This window comes from Ambystoma mexicanum, chromosome 4p (genome assembly GCF_040938575.1).
Source record: "Ambystoma mexicanum isolate Mex_15411 chromosome 4p, UKY_AmexF1_1, whole genome shotgun sequence".
Lineage (NCBI taxonomy): Eukaryota > Metazoa > Chordata > Amphibia > Caudata > Ambystomatidae > Ambystoma > Ambystoma mexicanum.
In genome coordinates, this window is record NC_090927.1 from 1,221,833,375 (window position 1) to 1,221,845,517 (window position 12,143).

Consider the following 12,143-nt stretch of genomic DNA (forward strand, 5'->3'; position numbering starts at 1 on the left):
CGTGCTTCGGAAGGGGCAGAGGGGGTTCTATGGGCCAACAAGCAGCAACCCAGCTCCTCGCACAACTTACCAGTGGGCAGACGGTTGACAGAGCACTGGCCCCAGTGGCAGGGAATTACTTCTGATGTCTGGGCTTGTTCGTGGGGTTATTGTCTGCCCTTCTTAGGAAAACCACTGGACAGAACTCCACTGCCTCCGATCCAACAGGGACAGGAGCTCCAGGAAGAACTGCGAGCCCTGTTGAAGGGTGCCGTGGAAGAGGTTCCTCCTGAAAAGCGGGTTGGTATTCCCGGTATTTCCAGGTACCCAAGGGAGGAGGTCTCCGTCCCATTCTGGACCCCAGGGCCTTGAACAAGTTCCTGTGGAAAGACGAATTCAGATGGTGACGTTGAGAGAAATTCTCTGTGCTCTTGAGCTTCAGGACCTGCTGGTGTCAATAGATTTACAGGATGCTTATTTCCATGTGCCAGTTCATTGAAAGCACAGGACGTTTCGGAGGATTATCATGGGGGACAGTTCAAGGTGCTCCCTTTTGGTCGGACCTCCGCTCCAAGGGTCTTCACCATGCTCATGGCGGTAGTCGCGGCTCATCTCAGGAGATCCGGGGTCCATGTATTCCCGCACCTAGACGACCGGCTGATCAGAAGGAAGTCAGTGGGGCAGGGTTTGTTCCACTTTGAGGACACTTGTCTTCTTCTGCACAGGTTGGGCTTCTCCCTGAACTTGAAGTCCCAGGTGACACCAGTCCAGAGGCTTCAGTTCATCGGGGAAGTCCTAGACAACCGGATTGGGAAGGCCTTCTCTCCTGAGGAAAGAGTAGACAGCTTGGCACAGATGGTTGACTTGTTCTGGAACCACGTCACTCTACCAGCAGCTTCCTTACTCTGCCTCTTAGGTCTCATGGCCTCCTCTATTTTTCTACTGTCAGAGGCCAGGCTGCACATGAGATCCCTACAGTGGCTCCTAAGGAGATCAGTGGTCTCAGCACCTCGGAGCTCTCTTGGATCCCCTCAAGGTATTCTGACAACGGGTCAACAAACTCATCTGCTGGGCAGACAGCAACAATCTCATGGGGGGAACCCCTTTTGGTCTCCTTGGGCTCATTACCTGAGTGGTCACGGATGCATTTCTCTGAATGGGTAGGGCGCCCACTGCGAGGATTTGCAGGTGAATGGCCTTTGGTCATCAATGCAAGCCAAGTGGTGCATCAACAGCCTGGAGTTGCGAGCCTTTGAGTTAGCCCTGAGGGCCTTCGTTCCATCTCTGGAGGGGAAGCATGTCCTAATTCTGACGGACAACACAGTTAGGAAAGGTTTGAATACAGTACCCTCTGAGAACACTACAAGCAATTCGGACTACAGGTATAGGCAACCCAACCTTTGGTATAACTTTGTACTACACAGTTTTGGTAGCGTGTTGAGCAGCCAGGCGTATCTCAAGAGGGGAAATGTGAGCAGTAGTGGAGTTACACAAAGATTCACAGTTACATGTATTCAAATAAACTCTTACACTCAAGGTTTCTTGCATAAACAATTATTAATTCATCAGTTCGTTATAAAGCCTTCTTTAGAAGGTAGCAATATAATAGTAACACACAAATATACTTGAATACTGAGTTTCTGAATCAGAAATGACCCTTTTGGGATGGCCCACAGACACAACCTACACCCACAGCTGACTTCAATAACAAGGGTGCTGGGACATTAATATCTTACTGTTGGCATTCAGAACAATCTTAAAAGTTGGTAAAAGGCAAAGGTTATTAGAACACAAAAGATCACCAATATTCTTAAGCAGTGCAAATACTTTCAGATCCTCTTAGAAGAGTCTTACAATTCAATAGGCTAAGCCAAAGTCAATAGGCAAAAGTCTTGTATAGGATGAAACACTTCTGGTATGTAAATCGCAGTCTTTGCACAAGTTCTTAGGAGTCTTTGATAAAAAGAAGAATCAAATGTGGGGCCACAAGCTGATTAGACTTGTGAGCTTTAGAAGTTACAAGCACTTCCCCAGTAAGAGGTAATTTCTCTTAGATTTGTTTTACAGTACCTTAGAAATGGAAGAAAAGATGCAGCGGATGACTTCTGTTCCTGTGCAGCTCTGCTGATCTCACTGTTCCTGGACCTCAGTCGTATAGACAAGAGGGAGGACGTCGGGGGATTCCTGCACTGCACTGGGACGGTCAAAACTTTCAACCGGCAAACTTCACTTTCAGTGGCTGTTTTGCGTTTCAGCTTCTCGTGGAAACTGCAAATGGCAACAACGCGGTTCCTGGCTGTTGAGGTGGGCTTTCCCTGCTTCTGGGGTCCCGCACTCTGTTGAGGGGGCTCAGGCTTGGTCAGTCCTGCTTCTTGGGAGTCATGAGTATCTTCTAAAAGCTCTAGGCCAGCTTAAAAGCAACTCACACAATCTGGTGTTCCTCTCCCTGGCTCTACGGTTTCCAGCAGCAACTCTGTGGAAATTCAACAAGCTCCGACATGGATGTCAAGGTGGCTTACTTTGAAGTTGATTAGTCCCACCATCTCAAAGGGAGAAGTCGTCCTTGCAGGGGCTTCTCTTCGATGAGAACTTGACGTTTTGGCTCTGCAGCAGGGCTTCATCAGGTAAACCAACGGTCCAGGAGTTGCAGCAGGCATCCTCTTCAAGCTCTTATTTGGTTCCTTCGTCCAGTGGTCGACTCTGCCTTCCAAGCTACAAGACTTGCCTTTTATTTAGTTCTCTCCCATTAATTCCAGCCTAGCTGTCACTCACCCAGCAGGGTGGCTGTCCTTGCCGGACAGTCAGCCAGCCAATCACCACAGAGTGCATTTGGGTCTCCTAGGAGACTAAGCACAGGGAGTTTCGGGCACCTCCCTCACTTCCTGCCTACCCTCGACACTCTGGAGCCAGAGGCAGGCTTCACTCCTGAATCCCACCAAAGGCGAAATGAACAAAGAGACCGAACCTGGTTTGGCGCGCCGAGAAAATCTCTAAAAGGACCTTTCCACTTAGACATGGAGAAAAAAGACCGGGACAATTTTGTCAAAGATGGCTCTGCGCCATTTTGAAAAAGATGGCTCCCGCAGTTGCTTTACTGGAGCTGCGTACAGGCGCGGTAAATGCAAACCATAGTCATCAGCCATTCAGTGAGGAAAGGGTAACATAAAACATGTTACATGAGAAGCTAGACAAAGGGGATACTAAGTAACCCCTCCTGCACTCTATTTGAAGATGGGATTGCTGGGTCTAGAAAGTTACAATGGTAAGTAAAGTCAATTTCACTTTACTGCTCTGGGAAACAGTAGTTTATCCCAGAGAAAGGTATTTAAACCTTGGGGAAATCTGGAGGACTTCCCTGTGCCACTGCACTGAAGGTGCTGTGTGGCACAATGTAAAAGATGATGCCTATGAAGTTTGTCAGACTGCATAACCAAAAGAAACACAGTGGTAAAATTCTCATTAAAATACATGAGAGAGTGGGAAAAAGGGGCTCTCTCGCTCCAGGTTAAAAGAAATCAAGTCCTCAAAAGCAAATTTCTGTGAATTCTCCCTAACACCATGCACTAACTGAACAAGCAGGGTGGTGTGCACTCCCTCTCCCTCTGCAGAGACGTGATGCAGCTGTGGTTCTGACTATTGGAGAACTGGATCAGAGTGTATGAAATTCATCTGGCGGGGACAGAGAACAGTTTGGCATATGCTCTGTGCAGGCAGAGCATGGACTCACATGTGTGGGAACTGCGCCAGGAAGTCCTAGAGAAGTTCTTCTCTTGCCGGGGTACCCCAACGATGGACCAGTTTGCCACAGAGTCCAACATTAAGTGCAGACAGTTTTGCCTTGAGGGAAATCCCAGTGAAGGGGGCACTACGGGATGCATTCCTGGTGGATTGGAATTCCTCTGTCCACTATGCCTTCCCTCTGATTCCCTTCATCCCTTGGGGTCTCAGGAGGCTCAAGAGGTTTTGAGCAACCATGATCCTGAATGGCCCGGACTGGGCGAGGAGGACGTGGTAATCGGGGGGGCTTGTGGAACCAACCATCTGGCCACCTCTTCAGTTGCCTCAGCGGACGGATCTCATAACCCAGTCGGAATGCCGGATGCTGTGATGAACACAATCCATAAGATGGCGCAACACGGTGAAGCAGCAGCGCAGTTCCTTCCCACAACATGGAGGATTTTCCTATTGCAGGCGGCGGGCTAGTGTTCCAGGCAGTCGCCGACGTGCCTGGGGCCCCGTCTCCCAGCGCGCGCAACGCATATCGGGATACGCGGACTGCAGTCCTGTGCATGGCTACTCTCCAGCGAGACCAGCCACGCTCTGTGTTTGTTTCCCTATTTACTAATCCTTATAGTACCCTTCCTTTCCTAGGTCTAGGGAATCTCAGTTTGTCATCATCTATCTTTGTCTTAATCTGTTTATTAGCGCTATGGTGGGAAATCGAAGGACCGTACCGATTTACTTTCACAGCATTGCGGAGACGCCTCCCTTGACAACAAACACACGGCTATCGGGTACGTCCCTTTTGTATTCCTGCGTCCCGGCTCTCACTAATCAGGGTGGCAGGAAGATTGAGGTTTTTCCATTCTGATCATTATTCCCTCTATACTTTCAGACATCTGAGCTCCGATACGACCTCAGGGGATTTCGCCCGCTTTGCTTCTTGTTACCACGAACGTCCAGAACAGATCTCTTCACCCCTTCCTTCTCAAAGGGTAAAGCTTGCTCAAATCAGTTTCTTTGGGATCTTCGCTTCAGATATCTTGTACCATTTGTCTCTTAAAACTCTCTGTTCCTCATTACCGTCCTTTGGCAGCCTTCTTCTAGCATCCTTCTTCATAGATTGGGGTCCACAGCCTCCGTCGTTTGGAGAGTTCTGATTGATACATCGGGGTAAGCCACATCTCCCAGTTTATCTTCCTCTTTGTTCATTCCCTGTTAGGGTAGTGCCTTTTTCAGTTGATCCTAATTTATCTCTGCTATTGTTCTTAAATCCAAATTAGTATATACTGACCGGGTGAACTACCTTTGCCACCTTGAGAGAAGAAACATTCAGACCAGACCAGGGGAGCTGTTGACAGGACACCTCGAACTCTAGCAGCTCTTCTCAACACAGGGTTTTTTCCCCCTATGGGGGGGTTTTCCCTGGAGATCCCACCGCTGGCTGAATCTTTCAGTTCCGGTCTGCGGAGAGATTTCTAGGTATTTCCCCACTCTCGTCTTATTCTGAGGAGAGTTTATCAAGAGAAGAATTCAGGTATGTGTATCCTATTTATTGCTTGAGCCATGTCAAGACGAGTGTATTACTAATCATTATAGATGCTTCACCTGAGTCCCTCAATCTTCATGAGTGGCTCTTGAGAGGATGAGATATGACTGGGACCTCTCTGAGGAGGTGCTACAAGATCGTTATACACGTTCATGTGGAGAAGATTTAAGCGTGGTGCAGGGAATGCGAGATTGACTCCATCTCTTGCCTCACCACTACAGTGATGGCGTTCCTTCCGTCACTGGTCTGAGCAGGCCTTCAGGTCACCAAAGTCAAAGGATATTTGGTGGCCTTCTCTGTGTTTAAGAGGTCCCCAGATCAAGGTTCAAATTTTTCGATCCCCGATGATGGCATAATTCCGGAAGGGCCTTGAAAGTATGTTTCAGCCAACTCCCTTAGTTGTCTCAGATTGTGATGTTAATCTGGTGTTCAATTATCTGATGGTGACTCCCTTTGAGCCAATGCACACTTTGCGGCTCCTTTCCATAAAGACAGCCTTCCTTGTGGCAATTACATCTGCTAGGAAGGTGAGGGAATTTTTCAAGCCTTATGCTGCAAAAACTGCCTTTTCTGTGTTTTTTTTTTGTGAGAAATTCTTGCTCGGGGTGAAACGTGGAAGCCTGCCAAAAGTTGTCTCTGAATTGACCTATCACAGTCCATAGACCTCCCGGTCTTCTACCCACCACTGCACCCTTCTAAGGAAGAGAAACGTTTTTATCTCCTGAGACCTAAAAAAACTCTAAGCTTCTACATCGCAAGGACGTCTGAGTTCAGAAGAACTGACCAACTCTTTGTGGCCTTCTCATTAGCTCGTAAAGTCCTACCGATAACAAAACAAACATGATGTGGCACGATTGCACCAGGGGAAGAACTTGATGTGTCTTAGTGCACCATTCGGTATCCTATTATTTGTCCTGGAAGTTTGAAGTAAGTGCCAGGAGTCATTTCTAGAGCATATTAGTTCATGGGCATAACCAGCTGATGACCGGTTCTAGCAGTCCTCTCTGGAACACCTTCTTTTGACAAGACCATGATATTTAGGATGGAAGAAAACCTTTAAAACTTGGGGATATGCCAAATGTAAATCTCTTTAAATAAGTGTATGCCTGCATCACACACTCTTCTGATAAGTTTATCCAAGCCGTGGCTTTTGTGCTCTTTGCTTTTTACCGCTTATGTATGCTCAACACATTGAGAATTGCTGAAGCACAGAGTAAAAGAAAAACAATGGTCCTGACTCATTGTAATGTATTGCCCTTCATGCCCTATCCTTCTTTCAGATGGAAAACCCACTCAGTGAGGCAAATGGGGACCCATTTTAGTGGGTTTGTTGTTTTGTGTGTAGGGGGTGCTCTTTACACGTAAAACTGAAAGACCTTGCTTTGAAGCTTTTAAGGTTATCACAACAAACATGTCATTTCAATTCAATACCATTCCCAGAAAAAACATTCAGACAATAACCCTTTATCCCCCACCCTCCCCTAGCTAGTGAACAGGTGCCAATTTCAAACTTGTCTTGCAGGGACGCATTGTGCAATATTTAAGTTCTGGCTGCCAAATAGATTAGTGCACACATAGTCTTGGGCTCAAACTAGCTGCACCCCGTGAGGGGGCGTGTGCCTCGTACAACGGATACCTATGAGGTCCCCAAATTCCTCCTGGCTCAGAACCCAAACAGGCCGACAGATCAAGGGCTCACCCCTCAGGTCGGCCGCTCGTACTTTTCAAAGAAGGGGAGCCAGAGTTCCTCAATGTTGGATCTGGATTCATCCAGGACATGGGTCAAAAATTCCATATTTTATATCGTCCGAACCTTCTCAACCCATTCCCTCTCTTCAGGCATGTGCGGATTCCTCCACTTCTGGGCCAAGCAGCTCCTGGCATGACCTGTAACATGTGGCTCTGGGTGTCCTCCTGGTCATCACCCACCTCAATGCCAAATAGAAGCAACCAGGGACAGAGTGGCCCACCCCCCCTTATCCAGGATAAGACCTCTCCCCAATATGACTGTACCCTCGGGCAAGACCACCACATGTGCATGTAATCCCCTTTTGCCTTTCGGCATTTCCAGCAGCGTGGGTCGTAACCCGGGCTCATCCTGGCTATCAACTGTGGAGGGTAGTGCCATCTGTGTAAAACCTTTAGAGCTTGGTGTCTGTACTGGGGGGAGGTCGCTGAGCGTTGGGCCCGGATGCACATTTTAGTCCACCTTTTATCATCTATTGCCGTACCCAAATCTTTTTCCCATTGTGTCCGTGCTGGCGGGGGATCCCTGGGTATCGAGAGCAGGAGGAGCTTGTACAAACGGGATATGACCCCCCTGGAGCCCTGTGTGGAGATGATCGTTTTCTCAAAGTCTGTGAGTTCCCTCCTGAGTGTGTCCCCCCCATGAGGGTTCGGAGAGGACCCCCTTCAGTTGGAGGTAGCGGAAAGGTGAAAGCTTGCCCAGCCACAGGGCTTCCTCCAGGTCCAGAAGGGGCATGAAGGAGCCGCCCACCCACAAGTGGCATGCCCCTAACAAGGCCCGCCTCGTACCACGCAGTTTTATTTTTAAATGTAAAAGTAACTCTGGATGATTTTTTAAATGTTTATTAAAGTTCTTAATGGGGCACTGAGCCCACCAAACTATTTTCAGTATAACAGATTGTGTAATTAAACTGAGGATGACTCCTGCCTCTGTGCCCCTCTGCCTTGTAACCTAGAGCATCATACAGGTAATATAATGGCAGGTGCTGCAATCCCACTGATTCCAAGCCCCACAGCTTAAACAAATGTTATCCCCGTTTTAATGTGTAATGTAATTGAAATTCACACTCACCCTCCTTTTCAAGCATGGAGGAGTCACATTTTAAATTCATATCTTTTATTATAAGGAAGGTGTGAATGTGAAAGTGCTGCATTGCCTACTACATACTTGAAACAAAATGTAATCTATGCACAAAATGTGTTCAGTCTCTATATTGTTTAACATATTGTCTTTCTTTTAGCTCCACCATGAGGCCTAAAGTACCACCCCCTTTGCCGCCAAAGGTAAATAAAATGTCTTATGAATTTCCCATCTCTGCTCCTGAATTTCATGTTTTGTCAAACGAACAAAGGTTTTGCCTGGTTGCTTTGAACCAGCGGTAAAATCTGCCTTGTCCTTTTACAAACCCTTAAACCACTAATGCTTTTGTCACCATTGTGTAACTTTTTCTGTTTGTGCTACATTTTTAGCTGTTATATATTGTGCTTGTGTTGCCAAAATTGCTTCTTGAAGTACAAAGTGTTGGTGGGCACCACAGTAATTGATACTTAAATAATGGAAATGTTCATTGTCATTTATTCTTACGGAAATATTTTGACCTGGAGCTACCAGTCTGTAAAAGATCCTATGGCATCCGGATCTCGCTAAATAGATAAGAAGAAAAAGTAAGATGTAAATACCCTATTTAAGACAGGTGCTCTCAGTTTACCTTTGGCAGGATTGCACAATTTGATTCAACTCTTTCTTGAAGTGCTTATAGCATCAACAATTGCAAAAAGACGGTACATAATTTTCCAGAAGAAATATTTAATTCACATTTCTAGGTTTCATGTCTCTTAATTCACTTCTAATGAGGCAACTCGAAAAAAATACGTTGATTTATCAAAAAAGCACATACGCCAATGCATATCGGTGTGAGACCATCTTCAGGGCCATACTTAAGTGAATTCAACTGTTCCATTGTAAACATCAATTATATATCCATGAAAACATAAATGCAAATAATTGTTGAAAATAAATTCAAAGCACAAACCCCAGGAGGATCCGAATCAATGGAGAAAATGGGAGAGATATAAAAGAAAGTATGTCAAAATCGCCATATCACTCTGTGTTAAATTATGTGGCACCCTTATATTCAGAACTCTGTACCTGCTTAGTTAGAGTGGTCCTCTCCTGTGTATACTCTTGGATATAAACTCCAATGTTCCTGTTGAACAAGAGTTGGGGAATATGTAAGTATTTCTGTGTCTAGAACGGGTAACACCGTTGTGTGCAACATAATCCCAGAACTCTTACCTCCATTTGTGGTACTCGCATGCAGGACCGATCGCGTTCCCCCGGGAAAGCAAAAGTGAAATGCGCGCGAGCACCAACGCTTACTTAAATCGCCATGGGAACGTGGGCAGGGCATCGGCAGCAGCGCCCTGCTGTACGTACGCCTCGGGCCCCACCGCCCTGCGGTGTCGCAGGGGGCGGGGCGGGATTGTTGCCATGGCGATCTGTCTAAATGCGTGTCATAAACTCCAGTGATGAGCTATGCAAAAAGTGAGAATGTGCATCTGTGTCTGCACGGGGCTAGCACCTGCTATAGTAAGAGTTGTCTCAATTACTTACAATATGGTTTTCGTTACGTAAATCACCAAGCTAACAATAATAAGTGTCCACTGCAATCGCAAGTCTGATTTGGAGGAGAAAATCCCGCGTATGATCATTAAGAAAACAACATCAACAAATTAGAATGAACAATCCGTACATGTAGTTAGATTATATAAAGAGAATGAAGAAACTCATGTTTTATGCATGTTCGCAACAGTATTGAAATAATACCACGTCTCATAAAGGAAAAACCTCATTCCAGGAAAAAACACATTAAAGCAAACCATGTGATTTTGGCTATGTTAGAGAAAACACATATAATTGGTCTCTTCATTTATTCCCTTTGGAGTAAGAGAACTTAGTCTGTCAATCCAGAATGTTTCACGTTGATCAATTCTTTTTTGTAGATCTTCGTGTTTCTCCCTTCTTTGGACTCTTTCCAAAATGACAAATTTAATTTGGGCCAAGTTATGTTGTTTATTCTGCCAGTGTCTTGCCACCGCGGAGCTTGCAGTCTTGTTCCTGATGCAAGACCTATGTTTATTCCACCTGATTTTCGCTGTGCGTTGTGTTTGGCCACCATAAAACACACCACATGGGCATTTAATCCCATGAATGATTCCTGCCGTATCACATGTGGCATAGCATTTAAGTTTGATTTTTTTTTCCTCCGGTGTAGGGATGATTTATTGTTTGTCCTTTCATAATATAACCACAGTTGCTGCAGTTCAAGCACGGAAATGTGCCTATGCGGTCTGTGCTTCTCTTCTGTGGGGGTCTGGTATGAATTAGTCTGTCTTTCAGGTTGGAACTTCTTTGGTAGGCAAATGTAGGGGTTTCCTTAAATAGGTGTTCTACCCTTTTGTCACATGTTAGTGTTCCAATTTTTCTTTGATTGCCTTGATTCGATTGCTTTGGCATGAGTACTTGGACACAAAAACTAATGGAGGTAAGGTATCCTCTTTAGTTACTCTAGGTAGTTCTCTATCTTGTGTGGCTGTGCGTGTTTCTGCTGATGTGATTTCTTCTTCTGAATAACCTTGTGCAAGAAATTTGTTGGCCATTTCTTTTACTGCTGCTTCGTATTCGCTCTGGTTGCTGACAATCCTTTTTACTCTGAGCATTTGGCTATAGGGTAAATTTCTGATTAAGCTTGGTTGATGGAAACTCGGTCTTTGCAACAGACTATTCCTGTTTGTACTTTTCCGATATATCGTTGTCTGGTATCCTGTTTCTGTGACATTGATCTCCACATCTAGAAAGTGGATGGATTTGCGTGAATATTCATATGTGAACTGTATCCGAGGATCTATGCTGTTGATGTAATCAAAAAAATTCTAGTAGGTGAGATTCCGAGTTTTTCCAAATGCCAAAAATATCATCTATGTAACGGATCCAAATGATAAGGTCTTGATTCCACAGATTGTTCTTAAGGACATGATCCGTTTCAAATTTGTACATAAACAAATTCGCCTATGAAGGAGCCATGGTAGCCCCTATGGCAGTGCCTGCAACTTGTAAATAATATAAGTCCTTAAACTGGAAGTACGAGTTGTTACTGATGAATTCCAAAAGTCCCATAATGAATTCCTTTTGTGCAGCTATTTCTCCCTCTTTCAAAAGCATCCACTCCACCGCTCCTCTGCCTAGATCGTGAGGAATGGATGTATATAAGCTTTTCACGTCTACCGTGAAGATGATGTTATTGTTGTTGAATGGGATGGCTCTGAGATGTTGTAGAAAATGTGTGGAGTCTTTGATGTAAGTACTTGTTTTTTGAATCAATGGCTGTAAAAATTGCTTCTTGTCACATTCTTCAAATTGTGTTTTTCTTTTGTAAGAATATCTTTGGCTGTAACATCATTCCTGACCACCTTGCCTTCTATCGAGCCTTGAAGACATTGCTCTCGTGGCTGTAATTGCCCCTGCTCTCCTCACCTAATAGGGGAAGAGACTACCTTAGTGGTGGACTCACCTGTTTTAAGTATTCCAATATTATTTAAACATTATCCCCTGTGACTGGGATCTTTACATGCAGATTGCGACCCAGGGACCAAGTTAACAGTCTGTGGCTCCATTACAATGGCTGTAAAACAGATTATAACTATTAGCTCCCCAGTATATTATCCCGGGTGGCCATACGTTGTTTTTTTCTTTTTGATTGTGTAATGGCATGGCTGCAGTATCCCAAATTTAAAAAAGACGATGGCTGCCAAGCAAGGGATGCAAAACAAGCAGTGGTCCCTTCTCAAATTCCATTTTAGCCATGCTCTGAGTGAGTGAGGGAGGATGGCTGGGAGGAAGCGTGAGGCCGGTAAGTCCGTAAGTCTGCTGGTGAAGTTGTGGCAGTATGCTGTGGCTGCAAGTTTGGGATTTGGGAGGAAGAACATTGCAGTTGGTGGAATCCTGCCGATTAGAGGCTGGAGTTGAAACAAGAGGTAAAGTCCACATGCTGACCTCCTTGATTGTGTGGGACTGCATATGGCATCAAAGGCTCTGTGCTATTAATTCACTTTTTGGTGGTTTTTAATATATCTGGAATCAAATTGTACA

At 45.4% G+C, this 12,143-nt stretch overlaps 1 protein-coding gene across 4 annotated transcripts in view; it reads left to right on the forward strand.

Moving 5' to 3' along the window:
• Nucleotides 1-12,143, forward strand: part of MAP4K3 (mitogen-activated protein kinase kinase kinase kinase 3) — a 2,398,077-nt gene that overhangs the window by 1,364,211 nt on the left and 1,021,723 nt on the right. For all 4 annotated transcript variants that reach the window (XM_069606874.1, XM_069606875.1, XM_069606876.1 and 1 more), the window contains one exon: nt 8,236-8,278. In XM_069606874.1, coding sequence (XP_069462975.1) covers nt 8,236-8,278 — 43 coding nt within the window. The remainder of the gene's footprint in view (nt 1-8,235; nt 8,279-12,143) is intronic.